Below are 24,337 nucleotides of genomic sequence, written 5' to 3'. Positions count from 1 at the left end.
TACTTTAGAATTACAGGTGAAAATGTAACTTCAGATCATATTTAACAGTAGAAGCAAATTGATTGTCTACAAACACTAGCAGTAAAAACTTTTGGGTCCAAAATAAAGTATATTACAAAGTATTTTTTTCACAAAGTTTTGCGGAGCCTTAGTAAATAAGCCCCATAAATTTATTGGGATTTTTCCACTCCTATGCTACCCACAAGCTTCTCATGACTCTTTGAACACAATGGACTCATGGAGATGGCACAAACTTTTTAAAATCTTTATTTACCATCTAGGGCAGCGATGGCGAACCTTTTAGCGGCCGAGTGCCCAAAAAGCAACCCAAAACCCCCCTTATTTATCGCGAGGTGCCAGCCAAAACATAAAGCAGTAACTTATTGCTCCCTGTTCTTCAACTTTCTATCATATTACCCTCCTGAGGACAGCAACACAGTAGAAAGATGGAAAATTTTAGCTTCTTTCCAGTGTCCCTCTGTACACAGAAAATCGTGGGGCCAGCAGGAGGTCCTCCAAAGATATTTCGGCCCTGTCTACTCATTCTCCCTCTTCCTACAGTCCCAAGTAGCGAAGTAAGTATCAAAGTATGACTGAAAGCAGCATCTTTTAAGTTGCTTGGAACTGCAGGAAGATTCTTTGAGTCCTGTCTGGTGTGCTAGGGCGATGGCCTGGGTGCCCACAGAAAGGGCTCTGAGTGCCGCCTCTGGCACCCGTGCCATAGGTTCGCCACCACTGATCTAGGGGATCAAAAGACAGAAAAACTGAAAAATATCAAAAGACTTGATTTAACATTTAAAAGGTCATCTACCTTTTAAGTTGTAATTTTGACTTGTGTTTTTTATTGGATATTTATTATGTATCAATAAAGTTTATATGGTAAAATTAGGATTAGGAAAGCTAAGAAATAAATAAATACCCCCTATTAAAGTCAATTTGCAAACCTCAGTGCTTCGACCTTCATAGAATATGTTTTCTTTGTTTACAATTATATGATAAATATAAATATATATATATATATATATATATATATATATATATATATATATATATATATATACAGGCAGTCCCCGGGTTACATACAAGATAGGGTCTGTAGGTTTGTTCTTAAGTCGAGTTTGTAACTGTATATTTTATCATTGTAATCCCAGCCAGAATTTTTTTGGTCTCTGTGACAATTGGATTTTAAAAATGTTGGGTTGTCATAAGAATGAATATATAACACTAAAGTTTCATTACAGACACCAGTGATAACTGTTACAGCTGATCATTGTAGCCTAGAAATAAAGTACAATAAATTACCAATATCCAGAGGTCGTATGTAAGTCAAGTGTTCTTAAGTAGGGGACCGCCTGTATATACATATATATTATAATATAATAATAACATATAATATATAAATATAGTTTCTTGTTTCTTTTCCTCATGTTCTAGTTATTATTTATTTCTGATTATCCATTTGAATATATAATTTTATAATAGATGAGCAACTTCTAAAGATAGCCTGTATATATGCATAGTTACTATAAGAGAACATATAACATCAGATATGTAACTCTATGATCTAAGATGTATGCAACCAGATGTTCAATTTTTTCTTGTACAGGTAGTCCGCGGGTTACATACAAGATAGGGTCTGTAGGTTTGTTCTTAAGTTGAATTTGTATGTAAGTCGGAACTGTATACTTTATAATTGTAAACCCAGCCAAAATTTTTTGGGTGTCTGTCACGCATGTATTTTTAAAAATGTTGGGTTGTCATAAGAACCAGGATTAACAATAACGCTTCATTACAGACACCTGTGATAACTGTTACAGCTGTTTATTGTTGCCTAGGACAAAAGTGCAGTAAATTACCAAAATCCAGAGGTCCGTTTGTAACTAGGGGTTGTCTGTAAGTCGGGTGTTCTTAAGTAGGGGACCGGCTGTTCTTACTAAGTGTACTGGATTTCATGCTTTAATTTGTTAAAACCAATAAAAATGATTGAAACTGAATATTTTTCTATGTCCTGCCCTGATGAAGGCTTATAGCCCCTGCGCACACACACAGATCCATGCAAGTTGTAATAAATGGCTCTATACTTTTATATATAATATAATTGGACAAAAGAAATAGTGAACCGTCATTTCGACTACAACAATTGTACAATGTCTCATACATTCAAATACTTTGTGATTCTAATTATTTTTTCCATTTCTTTCAGCTTCCTTTTGCTGAAACATTATATCATTTCTATGACAGCGGAGCTACAAAGACCAGAAGAAAACGCAGTACCAAAGGCAGAAACCACTTAGAAATGCATCCCAAGGTGAGCTCGCAAGGCTGGATTTTGTTTTATATCATATGGCTCAGCTATTGAATTAAAACACTTGAAAAAAATATTATTTTGCTTAGATTGAATAGTCCAGAAAAACTTCTGCTATTGTAATTTTATTTATCTTCTGAATGTCTATCTATCTAAAAAACACAAAGGGTTCAGCTGCACAGGTATAGGAAAAAATCAGGTGCTCTGTTTGGGGTTTGTTAAGTCCTTCTGACTGCTATCTATCATAACTTACAGTGAGGAAATAACCCAATAATGTATATAATGGCCCAAAATGAGACAAGGGAAAGGATGAGGATGAGGGGGTGACACAAGAGCTTACAGTCTATGAGGATGAGGAGGTGACACAAGAGCTTACAGTCTATGACGATGAGGGGGTGACACAAGAGCTTACAGTCTATGAGGATGAGGGGTGACACAAGAGCTTACAGTCTATGAGGATGAGGAGTGACACAAGAGCTTACAGTCTATGAGGATGAGGGGGTGACACAAGAGCTTACAGTCTATGAGGATGAGGGGGTGACACAAGAGCTTACAGTCTATGAGGATGATGGGTTGACACAAGAGCTTACAGTCTATGAGGATGAGGAGGTGACACAAGAGCTTACAGTCTATGAGGATGAGGGGGTGACACAAGAGCTTACAGTCTATGAGGATGAGGGGTGACACAAGAGCTTATAGTCTATGAGGATGAGGAGTGACACAAGAGCTTACAGTCTATGAGGATGAGGGGGTGACACAAGAGCTTACAGTCTATGAGGATGAGGAGTGGCACAAGAGCTTACAGTCTATGAGGATGAGGGGGTGACACAAGAGCTTACAGTCTATGAGGATGAGGGGTGACACAAGAGCTTACAGTCTATGAGGATGAGGGGGTAACACAAGAGCTTACAGTCTATGAGGATGAGGGGGTGACACAAGAGCTTGCAGTCTATGAGGATGAGAGGTGTGACACAAGAGCTTACAGTCTATGAGGATGAGGGGTGACACAAGAGCTTACAGTCTATGAGGATGAGAGGTGTGACACAAGAGGTATAAGGGCTTGTATAATGGTCCAGCCATTCTTTATAAGGGAACCGAATATAATAATAATAACAGAAATGGTATACATAAAAAGGAGATATATATATATATATGATATGCTCCTGAAACGTGTTGTCCACTGTCTATATTTATATATCAATAAAAGACCTCTATTCTGAAATACTTATAACAGCGCGTCTATCCTACCCGGTTTTTATATCTAATCCACATTGCTAGCAAGAAGGAATTCAGATGAGTGAAAAACTGATTTGGGATACAGAAACAATTATGACAAGAGTCAAAGCTGATGGGAAAATGGATCTTATGTTGATGAGATAATTTATTGTGTTTTTATCCACTTTTTATTGTGTTTTTAATCTATGCAGATTTAACCTTTACATTTCTTTGTAACAAGGTTACATTTACAATGTAGAGAATTAGCTATTTGGTAGGACTCTTCAGAGCACCAACAAGAAAATGAGTTCTCCCGCGTGTTTTCATTAGATTTCTCCTTTCTTAAAATAGATTAATTTGCATAATAGGTGGAAACATGTTAATTTCTGTTTCTCTAGTTATCAAGTGTAGTGTATCAGTAATCTACACTTACACCCAGAAAGACCTTCTTTATCTCAAGCAGATGAAATCTTTGCAGCTATTTGTCACATTTGTGCTTGTTAAGATGCATGTCCTTGAGGCATAGGCTCTTCTTACCCAAATCTGATGCTTCTTCTCAGCGACGTCTTGCTAAGCGCATTGTAAAATTGTAACATATAATGTCTTGCGGTTTCTCATAGAAATCCACAGTTCTTATTTCACAAATGAAATGTGAAAAGGAAAGAATATTTGAAATGATTTATAATCCCACAGCCGGAGCACATTTGTGTCACAAAGACTGGATTTGCTGAGTCTGGACACACAGCGAAATGCCCAGTTATGAAGCACAAAGCCATAGTAGTCTTTTCCACTGTATTTTTAACAAAAGCGGAAATAAATAGAAATCAAGTGGATTACCATATATACTCGAATATAAGCCGACCCGAGTATAAGCCGAGGCCCCTAATTTTACCACCAAAAACTGGGAAAACCTATTGACTCGAGTATAAGCCGAGGTTGGGAAATTCATTGGTCACAGCCCCCAGTAGTATACAGCCAGCCTGCTCCCTGTAGTATATAGCCAGCCTGCCCCCTGTAGTATACAGCCAGCCTGCCCCCTTTAGTTTACAGCCATCCCCCTGTAGTATACAGCCAGCCTCCCCCCTGTTATATACAGCCAGCCGGCCCCCTGTAGTGTACAGCCAGCCGGTCCCCTGTAGTGTACAGCCAGCCTGCCTCCTTTAGTATACAGCCAGCCCCCTATAGTATACAGCCAGCCTGCTCCCAGTAGTATACAGCCAGCCCACCCAGCACTTAAAAAAATAAACTTATATAATCACCCTCCGGCGGCCCTGATGCTCAGCGCGGCTCTCCGATGTCGGCGCGGCTCCTCTTCTTCTGTCTTCCCCGCGGTTCCTCCTCCTCTTCCCCATGGCCGCTGCTGACGTCATAGTATTCACCGGCTGGCAGATAACATGGCCGCGTCTATGCCGGCTGTAACAGAAGACAAAAGAAAGAAGAGGAGCTGCGGGGAAGACAGAAAAGGAGCGTCATTGAGATCGGGGAGCCGCGGTGAGCATCAGGGCCGCTGGAGGGTGAGTATATTAGCTGATGTGAGGTTTTTCAGCACATTTTTTGTGCTGAAAAACTCAGCTTATACACGAGTATATATACGGTATATCACATTTCTATTAGCGTACCTCTCATGGACATTAGGATTCTCTCTGTAGACAAGGAGTCTCCATTGTGGTCTTATCTGGTGGAGAGGGTTAACAACAATTAACACTTCCAATCGGTACCAGCACCGTTTATTGGTGCTAAATGGTGGAGGGTTGACCATACCCTAACCCGTACTCGAACTTTTGAATGAAGTCTTTGTTCGGGGGGACAAAACCTATCATGTTCAACACGGTTCATCACTATCCAAAAATGTATTTTAAAATATAAATTTTAATGGCCAGTGTGTACTGTACAGCATAACCACGGGACAGATTTCCTTAGAAAATGTTGCATGTTGAGCATATAAATGAAGTAGTATATTTTCTTCTAACATAATACACAATGTATCACAATTTGCTGTAGAGGACATTTGTAAGAAGAAAAAATCAAACACTTCAATCATTTTACCTTTTGCTGATGTTCCTTAGACTTTTAGTTGTCAAAACACCGGGGAGCTAGTCTTGTGTTTCAAAAATACAGCAAAATGAAATCAAACAGTGAGGGGTTTTTTTTACATTAAATGAGCCTGGACTGTATTAACTCTGTCAACCTAAGAAAATATAAATTTGAGGATACTAACAGCAGATATCTTTCCTACAGTTCTCTGTCATACGGTTTTGAGAGTTTGAGCTGCAGGTAGGGCCTAATCAAATCCAAGTATTTGGGGGAGAAATCCTTTGGAAGAGGAATTCAGACAGAGCATGCTCTTTTCTATGCTCTAAATAACAACATGAAAAAGAAAAAAGTTCAATGCTCCACTCCTTATTAAAATAGAAACTGTTCAAACTTGTTGAATGTCACTCTCACCACTCCACCATAATCGGGAATAGACAACCCTTAAGCGATCCTTCCAACACTGATCTTCCCTGCACGAGTTTCACCCCGACGGCATCCAACAAGATCTGTGTATTGTGACACGGATCTTGTTGAAAGCTGGCAGGGTGGAGCTTGTGCGGGGAGGATCAGTGTTGGAAGGATCGCTTAAGGGTTGTCTATTCCTGGTTATGGTGGAGTGGTGATGTAGGGCTTAATGTTTGGAAAAGACTAAAGGGGCTATAGGTGAAACGTGGTCAAAATTGGTTGTGCGTCTCTCCAATTGTATTTTGACTGAAATGCCTTATGTTTGAAGCAGCATCTGCTCAGATACTACTCAAATTATTGGGTATGTCAGATCTTTTTTTTCTAGCTCTCAACGCCTTCTCTATGTTATGACAAAGGCAGAAAACGACATCTTCATGTGCTCTTGAGAAACGGTGTACTGAACTGGCTTCATTGCTGTGCAGGCTCCGAGAGCACTAGAGATGAGTATACATTTTTTGTTCACAGAACAAAATATAACAAGGCAATTTGGAATGCTAAACCACACTACAAGGACCATCAGTAGGTTTAGTGTCCCAACTAAACATCACAGATTCCCTTTAAGCTATGTTTACTTGAAGAGGAAAATCTTCTTCAGGACAACCTGCACCCAAACTAGGCCTTGGTTCTCCAGATCCTTGTTCCGGTAGCCTCTTCGAGATGAACTAAGTGCTAGATAACCTAAATGTACTATCAGACACAACCCACGGGCAGGAGAGGTCTTCTTTCTGAAGAGAAAAGCTTAAAGGGGTTATCCGGGTTTAAATTTTTTTTTATGTCCGGGCTGGGGAGGGCTAGTTAAACATAATAAACATGTACTTACCTCCTCCGGTGCCGCGGCCCGTCTTCCCGGTTTCATTACACCGGCGCACAGGGAGCTTCCGGCCGGCCGGAAGCTCCCATGCGCACCATCTCTCAGCGCTTACAACGCTAAGAGATAGGGACGCATGGGAGGAGCCGTCCACATCGTGGATCGAAGGAACCGCGGCGCGGGACATCAGCGGCGCCGGAGGGGGTAAGTACATGTTTATTATGTTTAACTATCCCTCCCCAGCCCGGACATAAAAAAAAATTTAAACCCGGATAACCCCTTTAACTTTCCTTATCTTGTACAATATACTACATTTTCAGAGATGTGCAAAGTGATATCCAGTGATATTATACAGGGTGATGGACCATTAGGTTATAGAGCTGTAAAGCAGAGAATTTACTGTACCTCTTAATCTTCTGTTGTAGCTAAATGTTAGTGATTTTTGGAAGGATGAATTACTGCTTTCTGGCAGCTAAAAGTGACATGCTACAATTTTCAAGGTAATGATTTGCACATTTTATAGGGAGAGCTATTTCAATAAGAATCAATTTTAAGCTTAGAATCGATGAGGCAGAACAAATACTTAACGTTTAAATAAATGTTGGCACTGGAAAGTTATACGGTGCGCTGACTAAATTGTAGAAGTAGAAGTTATTCTCGGTGTATATTGTTAGTAAAAATAGCTGGAATCACAAGTTATATTTTGGTGGGAATTTTTGTGGCTAATTTCTAAACCATAGACATGAAGGGATATGGAAAATAAATTATATACAGGGGGTCCCCAACTTAAGGACACCCGACTTACAGACGACCCCTAGTTACAAACGGACGTCTGGATGTTGGTAATTTACTGTACTTTAGTCCCAGGCTACAATGATCAACTGTAACAGTTATGAAAAGTGTAACAATTGGAATCTGAAAAAACTTTTGGGTTTTACAATAATTACAGACAGAGACCAAAACAAAATCTTGAAGGTCCTGTTTTGGTGACAAACCCAAATGCTCATCCCCGCCGACAACATCTGCGATTGGTGCTGGGACCTATCGTGGATGTTACCCTTTTAATGCTATCATGCTATCATGTGATGATCCTAGAGTAAATGGTGTCTTTGCCGGCTACATTTAAAGAGTTAACATCCATGATCAGTGTCAGCACCAATGTAACCAGTGGAGAGGGGAGTGCCGTACATCAAACTTCTGGCCGAAGTTCAGCTTTAGTGACCAGAACCTGCACTGTTTGGCATGAACCAGAAAATTTCTTTTTGCATCTGGCTATCTGTAATGAGTGAAAGCTTGTAAGGATTGTTGGCCCAAAGAGTAGTATTTCTGGAACATACTGATTGTACTTGATCAGGGCAGCATGGTGGCTTGGTGGTTAGCATTACAGCCTTGCAGCGCTGGGGACCTGGGTTCAAGTCCCTGCGTCAACATCTGCAAAGAGTTTGTATGTTTGCGGGGGTTTCCTCCGGGTCCTCCAGTTTCCTTCCATACTCCAAAACATACTGGTAGTTTGATTAGATTGTGAGCCCCATGGGGACAGGGACTTATTTGGCAAGTTCTGTGCAGCGCTGCATAATCTGTGTGCTATATAAATAAAGGAATTATTATTATTTATTATCATAGACATCAGTTTTAATTAATTTAGAGATCTATTATTTATTGTTTCATAGATTCCGAACAAATCTGGCATCTTACCCGCACCTGATCAAATCCAAATGTTTTCTGATTTGCTTCTTTTCTTTCAAAATTTGATCTTTTCTTTCAAAATGGCAGCTACCTGATACAGGCTATCCCCGAATTAAGAACACCCGACTTACAGACAACCCTTAGTTACAAACGGACCTCTGTGACCGCTAAGATCTCTGGATGCTGGTAGTTTACTATACTTTAATCCCAGACTTCAAGAGAAAAGAGTTATCAAAAAGAAAGAGATATCAAAAGTGTCTGCAATGAAGCTTTATTGTTAATCCTTGTTCCCATGGCAGACCAAAACTTCGAAAATCCTATTTTCATAGGGGTGAAGGAAGTACTGTCATGAGTTACAAAATATATTAGTTTCCACTTTCATACAAATTAAACTTAACAGCAAACCTAAAGAACCTGTCTTGTATGAACCTGTTAAATGACCTTAGCGCCGTTCATCCCAAAGCGTAGGGAGGATTGACGGGTGAGGATATATTAAAAAAAAATTATACAAATTCAGAGAATCAAAGATGGTGCTTTTCATGATAAATTTGAGTTACAGAGAACCAGATGATACTATAGGGGCAGCATAGTGTTTCGATGGTTAGCAGACCAGCCTTGCAGCGCTGGGGTCCTGGGTTCAAGTCCCATCCAGGTCAACATCCACAAAAAGTTTGTGTGTTCTCTCCATATTTGTGTTGGTGTCCTCCGGGTCCTCTGGTTTCCTCCCACACTTCAAAACATACTGGTCGGTTGATTAGATCGTGAGCCCCATGGGGACAGGGACTGATTTGGCAAGAGCTCTGTAATCTGTGTGCGCTATATAAATAAAGGAATTATTATTATAATACAAACCATAAACCACATCTCTTAAAAAATTTGTGGAAGCTTCTATATATCAAAACCTGGTTGATTCACATGTCTCTAATGAGAAGAAAAATATATTTACTCAATTTGCATTCCTGCAAGTGAAGGTCTTTAGACCAAATTGAAAAGATAGGGAAATTAATAAAATTTAACTTTTATTGTATTCATACTTTTTTTATAAAAACAGAGTAATGTCTGTGTCTTGTCACTTTACTGGGGTATATGTGCTAAACCGAATAGTCTAAAAGTTTTTGTGGTGGTAGTGGGTTAATGATAATACGTATTTATGACACTTTAGATGGAGGGCGTATTGTGCTGTACCGATAGATGGTGTGTTAGTGGCTACTCTTTTGTCTCTACCAGGAAGGAGAGACGCTTCTCCGACTCTGGTGGTGGGTCCTACTGGGATATGGTCCTTTCAAATTGTCCCCAAGGACTCTAGGTATCGGCACTGCCAGGTTGGTTCGGACCAGCAAAATTGTCCCATGGATCATTGATGTCCACAAAAGGAACCACTAGTTGTGACGTGTGACTTGTCCTCTCTATAATTAGCAGTAACGCTGTTGGTGGTACGTATTGTTTAAAAGCTCCATGGCTCACAGTCACACATGCTCAACTATTGGAAGTGGTTCAGAGTTCACATACACACATTAATCTACTAGCTAGCATCCAGCCCTGATACCCCCTGAGGACGCCTGTCTATGGCGAAACATGTCGGGGGGGCTGATTGAGTGACTTATCTTTTAAAACAATTGTGTTGTAAAGTAGTGGGAAGCCTAATGGTCCAAATGTGTCGGACTGCAGCGACATAGTTTAGGATCTGATCTAGAATCTATACTGATAGCTGAACACTTTAGGAGACGTAGTGCTAGATCCCTAGACCTACATCCCGCACCGATTAGGGCACACAATGGTAATAGCAATGGAGTTAGCCAAATGCTAGCTAGTAGATTAATGTGTGTATGTGAACTCTGAACCACTTCCAATAGTTGAGCATGTGTGACTGTGAGCCATGGAGCTTTTAAACAATACGTACCACTAACAGCGTTACTGCTAATTATAGAGAGGACAAGTCACACGTCACAACTAGTGGTTCCTTTTGTGGACATCAATGATCCATGGGACAATTTTGCTGGTCCGAACCAACCTGGCAGTGCCGATACCTAGAGTCCTTGGGGACAATTTGAAAGGACCATATCCCAGTAGGACCCACCACCAGAGTCGGAGAAGCGTCTCTCCTTCCTGGTAGAGACAAAAGAGTAGCCACTAACACACCATCTATCGGTACAGCACAATACGCCCTCCATCTAAAGTGTCATAAATACGTATTATCATTAACCCACTACCACCACAAAAACTTTTAGACTATTCGGTTTAGCACATATACCCCAGTAAAGTGACAAGACACAGACATTACTCTGTTTTTATAAAAAAAGTATGAATACAATAAAAGTTAAATTTTATTAATTTCCCTATCTTTTCAATTTGGTCTAAAGACCTTCACTTGCAGGAATGCAAATTGAGTAAATATATTGATCTCTAACAGGTCTTGACCATAATCCTAAATCTCTGATCTTCTCTATCAGGAGTTTATATTTTAATGAGAAGAAAGACTCAATGTAGAAGGCTTCAAGATAACCGACGCTCCAAATATAAGACAATCAAATGCGGGGATTGGCACTGTGTATGGGTGGCATAGTGCTGGCACAGCTAATGGATATTATAGGACGTAAGCTCTGTTCCCTCTAAGCTGTACACTCTGAAAATTTAGGATATTAATTTAATACAAATTCCAATTGTAGTATTCATGGACTTGTTAATCTGAGTACAATGGTGTTTTAACCCATTCATTTCCCAAGTGCATGGATTAAAGGGAACACTAGGCATGACATGAACTTGTGGGCAGGGATTACATGTCTCTGCACAAGTTTCTTATAAAAAGCATGTAAAGAAATTCCTTGCCATAGAATAATATTCCCTAAAGCAATAAGCATCAGAGCCCAAATAATCCTATGAAACAATAAGCAAGGCAATTATCGCATTCAGATATTCATGCTCAGTGTAACACACTTGATATTTGCATTTTTCATATTTCATATTCACACTTAGAAAATAGCATATTTACATCAAAGCAAATTTTAGAAGAAGGATACAACCAGGAAGACAAGGAAGCGCTTTGATCAGCTTTGCCTTTGTTTAGTGTGAGGTGGAAAAGTGGAGATTGTACAATGAATTATTTATACGCAGAATATTGGCAGAGCAAAGATTAATGAGTTATTGTGCAAAAATTGATGCAGCGCAATACAGATCATTAGTACCATATGTAGCTTTTGTGATAGTAATTTTAGAACCTGATGGTCCTAATGCAAGTCGAACTGAGAAGCCTCTAAGGGAATCCGTTACCTGACCATACAAACTGTGGGCAAAGCTTGGTATAGGCCATGGCTGTGTAATCATACCTTGGTGTTTCAGCCAGGGTGTAAAAACTGTTTTTTTCAATCCAGATTTGCAGCTCCTGCAAGTGCTGCATGCTGGTCTTTCAACCTGAAGAGCTTTCTGCTCTTTGCAATAGACTGTTCTACGGCACCCCACCCCCATCTGCTCTGAACGACGGCTGTAAGTATCCAACCAAAGACCTGTTACAGCTCTTACTCTAAGCAGAGAGGAGGGGCTGTGGAGCAGCATAGTGCAGAGAGTTTAAAACTCTTTAGGCTGTAAGGCCCACCCAAATCCCTTTATAGAACTTCTGGGGGGGGGGGGGGGCACATAAGGCTGTATGTAAGGCATACATGGGGGTGATAGAGGGCTATTTCTAATAAATCCATGGAGTATGAGGGAACTTATATAAAATACCCATGAGGGGGCTGTTTGGTATGATAAACTAGGGAATATTTTACGGAACATGAGACAGTTTAAGTTTATTCAATTTTTAATGCTGTCACGTAAGTTTACTGCAAAGGGGCCCACTGAGGCTCTTCAGTCCAGGGGCCTACTGACATCTGGGCCCGACCCTGTTTGTATGGTCAAAACTGCTTACAAATTCAATGGAATCTTTCAACTGCTGGGTCATTTACTAAAGGGTCACAAACTAATGATATGACCTTATACGTAAAGTTTGGTGGTGGGAAGATGCACGGAACTAAATACAGGGCAATCCTTGGTGGGAAACCTGTTAGAGGCTGCAAAAGACCTGAGACTGGAGCATGGGTTGAGCAGGATAATAGGGGTTATTTATCTTTGTTTTTTCTGGGCTTTTTGTCATATAAAAGTCTCAAAAAGTTGTATTGCGGTTGGGACCTTTCACTGCTAAAAGGTCTCACAGGACTATTTCCACCTCTTCATTAATCTGGTGTGGACATGTAACATGGAGCTACTGTGCAAAACCAGTTTCATGACTTGTTTTTTTTTTGCAAAAAGTCCCATAAAAAGTCTCACATGACTATCTCCACCTCTTCATGAATGTGGCGTAAACATAGAACCGCTGCTAGTGCAATGCCGTGCAGCACTATGCAAAGCCAGATTCATGACTTGGGATTTTTCTAAAAAGTCCAATAAAAAATCTCATTGTTATTCCAAACTTCTGCTGATCTATGTTCTGGGAGTTTTTCTGCATTTGGAGACTTTTTTGGGACTTTTTGAAAAAACTAATCTCAGACAGAAAGTAGACCATACAAACATTTCTTAAAGGGCCAAAGCCACTTTAATGAATCTAATGAGCAGCGGAGATCCAAAAATAGACATGGAACTGTCCCAAGGAGTCGTCTAATGATAAATTACCTCCAATGACTCTATACATACAGTCAAAGCTACAATGGAATGGTTTACATCAAAGTCCAGGAAAGACCTAAAACCCATTGAAGATGTGAAAAGCTGCTAGAGAAATACCAGAAAATATTACAGTGGGCAATGCAGCAAATGAGGGTCCTACAAAGTATTGACTCTGGGGCCTGAATACATATACATGCTACACTTTTCAGTTTTGTAATATGCCAGAATGTGCAAAAGACTGTATCATTTTCCAAAAATATAAATAACCTATACGTAGGTGCTATTAGGGGGAGATTTATCATTAGTTCTATGCAGCTTCTTGGCATAAAATTGTTGCAAATTTGTGTGCATTTTTTCTTAGTGAGAACTCTATTGTCATGCAATGATGGAAACAATACACCGAGGGGTGTAGACAAAGAAACTCTGAGACAACCGTGGAATGCACAGGGGAAGGAAGATGGAGAATGTATGAACAAAATGGATTCTGTTCTCTTACAGTACACTGGTGACATAGCACCTCTAAAAGTTTTGACCTTAGATGTTGACCTTGATGGGTTAATATGAATGAAAAATGTTTTATAGATATTAGGGGAAATGTATCTTAGTTTGTTATTTTTTGGCCTATCGAGTCTTTTCATAGGCCTTTTTTGCACATTATGGGGCAGATTTATCAAGTGTCTGAATGTCAGAATATTTCTAGTTGCCCATGGCAACCAATCACAGCTCCCCTTTAAACTGTTCATAAGCACTGGTAGAATGAAAGCTGAGCTATGATTGGTTGTCATGGGCAACTGGAAATATTCTGACTTTCAGACACTTGATAAATCTGCCCCTATGTATGATCTTGTCATTTTTCTTGTAATGCATGGTTAGTTTTTCCCTGTCCTGGCTGGCACAACTTTATGGCTTTTTTTTTTTAGACTTTTTGTTCTCTTCCCACACTCCAAAACATACTGGTAGGTTGATAAGACTGTGAGCCCCATTATGGACATATTTGGCAAGCTCTGTACGGTGCTGCTTAATCTGTGTGTGCTACATAAATAAAGGAATTATTATTATTAATTAATATGATACACAAAAAAGTGGCACGGAACATCTGGAAAATAAATAAACATAAGGCACCACACAAGGTGCAGACAAAGGTGTACTTGAGAGACGGCCGCAAAAGTCGTAGTGAAAAGTCAGAAAAAACAAGCAGAAATTAAAGATACATTTCCCCCACTGTGTCACAGCATTGCATTCGCACACTGCGCCCACGTCTGGCAATACTGTGAAGAAGCGAGAAGGATATTGAAAGCTCAAATAAAAGAATAAAAAAATCCAATGCTACATTGTATAAAAAAAAGTCAAACACGTGTTGCCATTGCATAACCCACCATTAGCTTTGGGTTTGTGTTTATTTTTTCATATTTTCCTGCCAGAGCTTCTATACAATGATTGTTCTCGCCCCTTGTGCAAAACAACTTGAGGTCTTTAATCCGAGATAGTTTTGTTCTAAAAATACGCTTTTAAAACTCCATCCCTGCTGCTGTATAATGACTAATGACTTGGTACATGTACTGTGAATTAATGACCAGCTCTTCTTTGCCGCTCTGTATTTTCAGCTACGGGCATAAAAGCCGGAGTACATTAGTTTACCTTTGTAGTGTTTTTCTAATTGAAGTGATCGCTGTCTATTTCTGCTAAGAGATCCACGTTCCCTGATTTCCTGGAAACAAAATACAAAAACGAACCCAAAGAAGAGAAACATTACTAACTGTAAATACATGTGTATTTGTTGTGTGGATGAACAGCAGAAAAACATTTTCTTAAAAGGGTTTTCCCCCCATATCGCCATACGTATACCCTACATACAAGATAGCGAATGTCTTATTGCTGGTTGACAAACTGCTAAAAACCTTCATCACAATAGGGGGCTCCAGAGAGTCCGTGGGAATGGAGTGGCAATGCATGTGTTCAATCAGTACTCCACTCCCTTCTGGAACTGCACAAGATACCTCTCCCAGAAGTCTATTCCAAGGACTGCCAGAACTCCACTTATATGAGGTGCTCAAGTACACCCACATATTTGTGCTTGCCAAACAGGAGCAGATTTAGGTCCCATTCACACGGCCATCGTGGGGGCGTACATCCAGTCACAAATATATGTCCCCATAGATGGCTATATCGACCTGACATGTGTGGCACCGTACCATTCCGTACACAGGGAAAGGATAGAACATACTCTTTCGTTCTCTGTATGTACGTCCAGGTGCCTATATTTCCTATGAAGAGGGGAGGAGTGAGCAGCGCTGACCCCTCCTCCTTTACAGAGTGCCAATGTGTGCTCACCCTGGCTACGGCCGGGCCAGCACACGTCCATGTGAATGTAACCTGAGACTGTTGTTTGGCCCTGGGTTGTAAGAAAGTTGTGGGCCCCCAAGTCTATTTGTTTTTAACAGTTTGAGGGGAGGTTTTTTCTATTGACTTTCGGTTTTGTAATTTAACCCTTTAAAAATTGACATCAACCGGTCTTCAAGTGAATTGCACAGAATGTTCAAGGATTAAGGCTTCTGAATACAGGGCATGTCTTACAACTGACATCTGCCACTAATTGTGCCCATATACCAGAACTAGTAGAGGATTATGATACAGGCGGTTTGGGTGGTAGCCCAGGGCCCAATCTTTCTAGAGGCCCCATGGCCATTTAAATCACCAACCAAATTTTATATTGAGAAGAGCCTTCACCCATGAAATCCTCATACATGTTCTCAATACACATGTACCCAAGGTACACAAAGTACTTCCAAAGGTCCTGAAACCAAAGACTGGAAGCAGGTAGAAAGGACACATCCTTCATTCCCCAAGAAGCTAATTCTAGTACCATATGTAGGAAGTGAATATCAGACTTGTAGGGGTTATAATATATATACAGCCCAGGACAGTCTTAATCCACTCCTGGCCAACACTGTTTAGGTTTGTCCACCTAACACCTTGACTTCTGCCATCAATGCCAGTGCCGCTGACTTCATTGGAGGATGCCAATCAGCTGCCATGAAAGCTGGGAACCTGTGGCCTCCCCAATAGCTATTATTCATCATTCTCTATTGCAGTCTGTGCAAAATGTTTAATGAAATGTTTTTAAAAAGCATGAAAATAAATTTTTAATGTCAAAATACCCCTTCAATGTTCTGCCCGACATTGTCTAAAACCTGCAACATTTTCCGCTAAAATATTGATAGTATTCTGTAGTTCTTTCATTGAGAACTAATTGTTTTGTAATCCATCTGTTCATGTTTCTGAAGTTTGATCTTTGTTATGTTTGTGACCATATTTGTTTATTTTCCCATATCGCTGCCATATGTGTTATCATTTATTTGACCAAGTCTCCGCCAAGTCAATAAACTTGCTACTGTTACCCGACTTGTCGAGAATCTCTCTATCTTCATACATTGACTGGAAGCACTTCCTAGGTTTGTGGCAGCCATTTACTGAACTTCCCTGTATTTAATATTGATCTCCTATTAGTAATTCTATTCTTGGTTATGTAATATTTTATCATATCAGTAAACAAACCAACATAAGAGTCACCAGCACATTCAGCATTATCTGCTGCTAAAAATATGCTACCCCGATTTCTCCGTTTATGACTACTGTAATATGTAATGATTTCACTTGAATGAGACATAGCAACTGGTGGAATAGTATTGACTGCTGAGCTGGATAGCTTCTTCAGTGTTCTTAAAAATTGATTGTTATCCTCTTTACTCAACAAGTCCTGGAAGTCATGCAACCGTAAGACACATTAAGTGAAGAAGTCTATTGATCTTTCTTTCGGAAAACCTGTAGAAAATATTTATTCAATAGATATAAATATATTCCTGGGCCATTTGATCTTGATGATCAGTAGAAAATATCTACCTGAAGAAGAAGTTTGTTTATATATTCAATAAGTGGTTTATTAGGCGACAAGACATTGAGTGTTGGGATTAGCAAAATACATGATGTGAGTGACCTAGAACCTATCATAATCTTTGGTATTACACTCACATGTTTTTAAATTGCAAAATTTAACCTTTTGTAAGCAGTAGGGTTGAGCAGACCTGAATTGCAGTTGGAGCTCCTTGCTGAACTTTGATGGGTGAAGTTCAGTTCTTTGTCCGGCTCAACCAACCACTAGTACCACCCGCAATCATTGCTGGCACCATTTGTGAGCACTAACTTTTTGGATAACACCAACAAACAGTATTTAGATTCATCTTGCCGACACTTACTTGTCGGAATTTACACTTACTTGACGCTATTTGGGGGACCAAATTATTACTGCCCGAGTGATAGATTTCCTTTAATAATAATCCTTGAATATTCATCAAGTTATTTAGTATTCCTGCTTCTTACTTTTGTGCTGTCTGCCGACTCACTGTGATTTTTTGTTTACATGTTTGAGCACTGATGAATAGGAGGAGTTGTACATTCTAGTGACTGTTAATGTTTAAAAAAGAAGTCATATTCACCTACTACAGTGGGACAGCAACCCTTCTCTCTGTTTTTGGTCCTTGTGAGGAGCCACTTGTGTTATTTTTTAGCATGTTAAATATCGATGATGTCCCTTTTTTTTATTAGCCATAGTGCTTGCAATAGCTTCAGCACTTGCTGTGGGACCAGAAGAGCAATTGAGTGCTTGGGCAAGTAATGTATGCCATATTCTTTATTAAAATTATACCTTTTTAAGGCACACTCCAAAGTTAATTTCTTTTCTTTAGTTCAGCGTTGTAGTGGCCATAACTACTTTAGCAACGAAATGCAATTTTTATTTTAACGACTCCAATGTGTTTATGATTGCCCATTGTATATTCTTCAAGAACATAATAGTTAATCACGAGCCTGATACTACAGGGTGTAGATAGATTCCCTTTGTTAAATAGACCTTTAAGTTAAAAATACAGCAGGAGAGAGCTTTTATTAGTAAATGAAATCGGCAGGAAGCCCATTGTACTGACATTGTTTACTTCCACAATGTGCCTAATGGCTAAGTAGCGGCCGGCCTGTTCTTGGTTGTCATATTATTGGAGCATGAAAGATTTTGCCTTTTCCAACATTTGATGATTCCCAATGAATTCCATAAAAAATTGAAGTCTTATTGTAAAAAATCTGCAAAATGAATATATCCCTCATGAGAATTTTATTGCTTAAGCCACAGGGGCTGTAGATGCCATTAGCCCCATACTTACAGTTTAAATGAAGAGTTAATATTCTCCAGATATCTAGTAACACAGATTTTCAGGCTTAGCACAGAGCCAAATGTGGAGATTCTGCCTGAGTACGTTTTACAGAGTCAATTGATTATTCAGATAATTTGTTCGGCTTCAATGTCCTACTGCTTTACCATCATCGTAGATACTTCAAGACTTGTGCTTAAGTGGAACCGTATTACAAGTCAATATTTTTATGTTTCTTCTACTGCTTTGTTATAAGCCTCATTTTCATTGTTCAAATTATAGACCTTTTTGTTAAAGTACGGCCACGATTTACTGAAGTCCTATAAATGGATAAACTGATATAGCATCATCTGTATCTTCTAAGACAACTATAAAATGTGAACATGAAAGGCCTTAGAAACCTTGAGTAGGTCAGATTTACGTTGGAGAAGTTCTGACAATAATAAAGTTAACAGGAACATCATATGATTTTCAAGTCAAAAATAGTCAACTTGGAATTAAAGAAATGTATCACTGTTTCTTTTTGGGGTACAGGCTTGGGATGGCAAGCTTTCTGATTCAGGTCCAGGTCCAGTAGGCTACCGGACGCGAATACTGATGGGTCACTCATCACTAGTCTCAACATTTTTTCCATTTTCTAAACGCAAAAATGTAGATTTTTTTTTTGAAAAATGATGCGTTTCTAAAATTTATACAGTTATGTTCTTAACTTCTGCGGAATTTATAGGTGCCCATGATATAATGAGACTACATGCTGTATGTCATGTATTATCTTCTACATTGGAAGTAGGAGGTTGGTTACGCATTAAATTCTTAATGTCTTGCCCAAGACTTCTGGGAAAAGATCCAAAACAGATGTTGTTTTTAATGTGATTTTGTCACTTTGTTACGCAGGGAGCAGATTGAAAGCGAATAAATAGAAAATTATAAAAGAAATATGTGTGACTAATTTTCAAAACACATGAGGAACAATCTGACTGTACAATTAAGTTATATCCTGTCCTGATTCTAGCAAAATGGTTGGATACTCCCATCATCTCACATGATCCAAAATATGACTTGACTAAATTATAATCACATATATCCATCCTTATATATACAGGCATCCTTGTTGAGATACAATAAATGGTCTAAAGAGTTGGATTTGGTGGAGGAGGTGGTGAAAGGTCCTCTGTTAAGATTTCACTAATTTGCTAACATTCCAAATGCCAAATTTCAAATTTTAAAATAATTATTTTATTTGATGTAACTGTCATGCGATTTCATAACACAGGGATTAGCAAATTGTTGAAGGGAACCTGTCACCAGGGATATTGCTTAATCCCTCTGTTCCCCTAGCCCCTCTGACTGGACATTGATAAACACATGAGCAGAAACCATAAAAAACATAAAGGGTTGCGTTAGGTTGGCCAATCATGCCAATTTTTCCAAGACTATTCAACCATCTGATATGAATAAAATGAAGGCACTTTTTGTTCAGCAGAATGAAGGATCAGGCATACTGATTTTGATTCTGCTCCATCCTCTGTTCTCAATTGAGCACAAGTCCCAAGTCAATAGCTTATCAAATTTGTCTCTTTTTACAACCCATAAAGTCAGCAAGTCTGCTAATTAAATTGCCAACTAGTAAGATGTGATTAGCATAATTTTCAAAGTTGAAAAGGTTCTTGGATCTACGAGTAGGTGTCCCTGGTTTATCATGATTGAATTTGATGATAGATTTTCTTTAAGTAGGTACTTTTAGTTGATGGTCTTCAAGAAGTTTGGGTTCAACTACACATCAGCAGTTTCCTGGCCTGCTGGAGAGCCAATTTTGGGGAGGTCAAAACTGCACTGTCATAGTTTTAAGTCACAGAAATGAAGATCCCTGTTTAGTAAATAAAAATAAATGGTAAAACATAAAGATCAAAATATAGAATGAACTAATCTCATTGTAATATATTATACGAAAGATAGAAATCTACCAATACTTGATGTGTGGTGCCCGTTGCTTTATGTCTAGATATCTTACTACATCTAATTTTGATCCACTGCTTAAAGAGAACCCGTCATGCAAAATAACCCCCTAATCCAAATATATTTTCATAAACTGCCATTAGAAAGCATTGCCTCTATCCCTTCATTGTCCCTCTACATGCCTGTAAACTTAAGCAATGTAAGTCCTAAAGCTGTATGCAAATTACCTGTGAAATGTCCAATGAGTCATTAGCATATTCAAGCTGTCCAGCTTATTCATTAGTGGGAGGCACCCCCCAGTGCATGACTGACAGCCTATATAATGGTGTGAGGTATAATGGTGTAATGGCTCCTCCATGTGCTTGCTGGCAGCCACGCCCCCTGCAACCTGTGTGTGTATAGGAGAGATACAACAGCTCCAGGCAGCCATGTTATAGCAGAACATGTCAGATTCATGTGTAGCTGATGTCTGTGTATCACACATGTGTATTAGGGGGGAGAACATGTCAGCAGATGCAGCACAGACACTAGCAATGCTTTACTATACATGACACACAGACATGAGAAGGGGCAGGAGAGGGGAGGGGTTACAGGGGTGACATCACTGCCTCTGACCATGTGACCAGCCTCATTTACATAATAAAGAAAATATGATTTTACAATGATTAATGTATGTATTGATTAGATAAAGGCTGGGATGGGATCCTTGTGGGCTGCTCCAACAGTAGAGGTGACAGAAATAGTGACAGAGACCTGATGACAGGTGTCCTTTAATCCCAATTCCTTTCCGGTAGAGATCCAGCACTGAGCAGATCGAAAATAAAATAAACCAGCAGAGCAAATATTATGTCTATGATATGAAGAGGAGCACATGGAAGGAGGCCATTTATCATGTCATGATTTTGCAATCATTATAACAATATTATGGAAAATGACCATCAGCTTCTCTGTAATGTAATTTCAGAACTAAAGATGAATGGGTCTTTATGTATTTCAGATTATACACATGGTTGTAGTGAAGCTTAGGAAAGAGTAAAACAAATCCATTACATAAAGTACAAGGTTAAAGGTTATTTTGGGAACTTGGCACCAATAACCCTGTAGGTAATTGTCCTACTGCATTCCGGAAATACCCCATAAGATTTTCCACTTAAATTTAGCAGTTGTCATCCAGGTATGGGCCCTCTGAGAGTGACTCACACTGTACCCAAATAATAGAACTTATACTTAGTCCTTGCCTCTGGTCCAGTGTAACATCTCCTGAAGCCTTTATACGGCTGTAGTGGGTGACTAGCAGTGGCAGGAGGTGCTACACTGGGCGAGAGGTAAGGAAACGTCGCTTACTATTTTAACACCAATTTATGACGCATGGGGGCACATTTACTTACCCGGTCCAGTCGCGATCCAGCGGCGCATTGTTCGACAAGGGTTTGGGTCTGCCGCGATTCACTAAGGTCATGCAGGTGTTCCTGCAGGTGTCGCTGCTGCGCCGAGGTCTGCCGGAGTTCACCTTCTTCTTCCTGATGCATGTGAGTGTGTGTCTTGCAACACAAATAGTTTTTTAAGTTCCGCGTTTTTTCTGAATCCATAGGGTTGTCCGACGGCCATGTCCACCCCCCCCCCCAATTTCTGTTGCGTTAAAGCTTGCGCCGATGCGCCACAATCTGATCACGGGCGCCAAAAACCCTGGGCAATTCCGTGCAAAACGGTGCAAAACTGAAATATTCGGGAAAATCCGGCGGAATCGCGCCCGCCCGCAGGACCCTTAGTAAATGTGCCCAATGATGTACTAATACTTCACAGAACTGTTAAGAGTTAAGAGGGTTCACAAGTATAAAGCAGCAAACATCGACTGGTAACACCAGCAATCGGTTCTGGCACTAAGCTGGTCTAACAGCTAAAGGCAAGTCTGGTTGATGGACATGTTCCTTCAGGATCATTACAAATAGTTTGCATACAGTACATTTGTCCATATATACATGTACATACACTTATATTATGAAGTATTCATTTTTATTGAATAAGTCTAGAAGCAAAATAATAACTTTCCATATTTACTTACATGGTATATTGATGATGTTTTTTGAGACAACTACTACATATGAAGAGGGTACTGTATGTCACTGGGAAAGGGCTGCATGCGGCATATTATTACTAGGGGATAGCTGCAAGGGGCATGTTATTACTGTGGGAATGCTGCATGGGGCATGTCATTACTGGGGGAGGGCTGCATTGGGCATATTATTACTGGGGGACAGCTGCATGGGGCATATTATTAATGGGGGATAGCTGCATGCGGCATATTATTACTGGGGGATAGCTGCATGGGGCATATTATTACTGGGGGATAGCTGCAAGGGGCATGTTATTACTGTGGGAAGGCTGCATGGGACTTGTCATTACTGGGGGAGGGCTGCATTAGGCATATTATTACTGGGGGACAGCTGCATGGGGCATATTATTAATGGGGGATAGCTGCATGCGGCATATTATTACTGGGGGATAGCTGCAAGGGGCATGTTATTACTGTGGGAAGGCTGCATGGGGCATGTCATTACTGGGGGAGGGCTGCATTGGGCATATTATTATTGGGGGACAGCTGCATGGGACATATTATTAATGGGGGATAGCTGCATGTGGCATATTATCACTGGGGGATAGCTGCATGGGGCATACTATTACTGGGGGATAGCTGCATGGGGCATATTATTACTGGGGGATAGCTGCATGGGGCATAATATTACCGAGGGATAGCTGCATCGAGCATATAATTACTGGGGGAGGGCTGCATGGGGAATATTATTACCGGGGGAGGGCTGCATGGGGAATCTCATTGCTGGAGGATAGCTGCGTGGAAATATCATTACTGTGGGAGGGCTGCATGCGGCATATTATTACTGGGGGAAGACTGCATGGGGCATTTCATTACGGGGGAGGGGGTGCTGGCCATTTCACTGCTGGGAGAGGCTGTTGGCATTTCCCATCCTAGGCTTAAACTTGAGTCAATAAGTTTTCCCAGTATTTTGTGGTAAAATTTGTTGCATCGGCTTATACTCGGGTCAGCCTATACTCGAGTATATACGCTAAACTCTATACAGATAGGAGGAACAGAGAGTCAGAGAAGCTATGACGTCACATATGTGCTTTGAGACAACAGCAGTTTCACAGTCAAAGGCTGCAGATATAAGATCTGTTAGAAAATGAAGACCAAGTCACACGAAAAGCATAAATAGTATTTTAACACTGGACGCTGATTTCTGCAAATAACTTTATAGAAGGAAACCTATTAGGGTTTGTTCACATGGAGGAATTTGATATGGATTTTCCTGCAATAAAGTTGTGCTTTTTTTCTGCAAATACATTTTTCATTTTTTAACTTACATGACACATCCTCAAGGTTATATTCTGTGCCACCAAAAAGTAAAACAAAAAATCAGTTTTCCTATTAGATCCTTTGTAATACAAAGCCTAAATATATGAACATTTTCCAGGTAATAGAAAAGGATCTGACGGAGCTCAAAGAGATCATTGCGTGGCCTGAAATATCATTGCTTTATATTAGTATCCTTTGTACTTGTCCATCACACACTAGCGGTGATCCCAGGAGGGGATGTCACACGCGGAGCTGCACTTTCTTCATAATACTTTATGCTTTTGTTTTTCGTGCAGAGAATACACGTCCATCAAATGACAACCTAGTAACATAGTCTAATAATAGCTCCACAATAAATTCAGCTCCTGCAGGAGTCTATGACATAAGGCACAGATCTTCGTGAACACTCACCAATGAAAAAAACTTATGGTAGAATATATTCACTGTTCCTCTAGCCAGTTCATTCTTGGTACAATCATTGACAATTATGGACTGTAATTTATCAAGCTGAACTGAAAATGATGTTATTTTTAGAACGAAATACTAATTCGAACTATGTTTATGGTATAAACTATGTCATAACCATGTCACAATATCACCTATTAATTGCATACAACCCATTAATGGGGTTTGCCCTTGAAAAGAAAGTTCTCAAATTTTAAACC

At 39.8% G+C, this 24,337-nt stretch overlaps 1 protein-coding gene across 1 annotated transcript in view; it reads left to right on the top strand.

The window, feature by feature from the left end:
* Window positions 1-24,337, top strand: part of PCSK2 (proprotein convertase subtilisin/kexin type 2) — a 138,793-nt gene that overhangs the window by 49,078 nt on the left and 65,378 nt on the right. Inside the window, exon 2 of the mRNA XM_072140428.1 lies at window positions 2,204-2,308. Within this exon, the coding sequence (XP_071996529.1) occupies window positions 2,204-2,308 (105 nt within the window). The remainder of the gene's footprint in view (window positions 1-2,203; window positions 2,309-24,337) is intronic.

This window comes from Engystomops pustulosus, chromosome 3, assembly GCF_040894005.1.
Source record: "Engystomops pustulosus chromosome 3, aEngPut4.maternal, whole genome shotgun sequence".
Classification (NCBI taxonomy): Eukaryota; Metazoa; Chordata; class Amphibia; order Anura; family Leptodactylidae; genus Engystomops; species Engystomops pustulosus.
The sequence above is the reverse complement of the archived record's forward strand: the minus strand, read 5'-3'. Positions and strand labels throughout refer to the sequence as shown.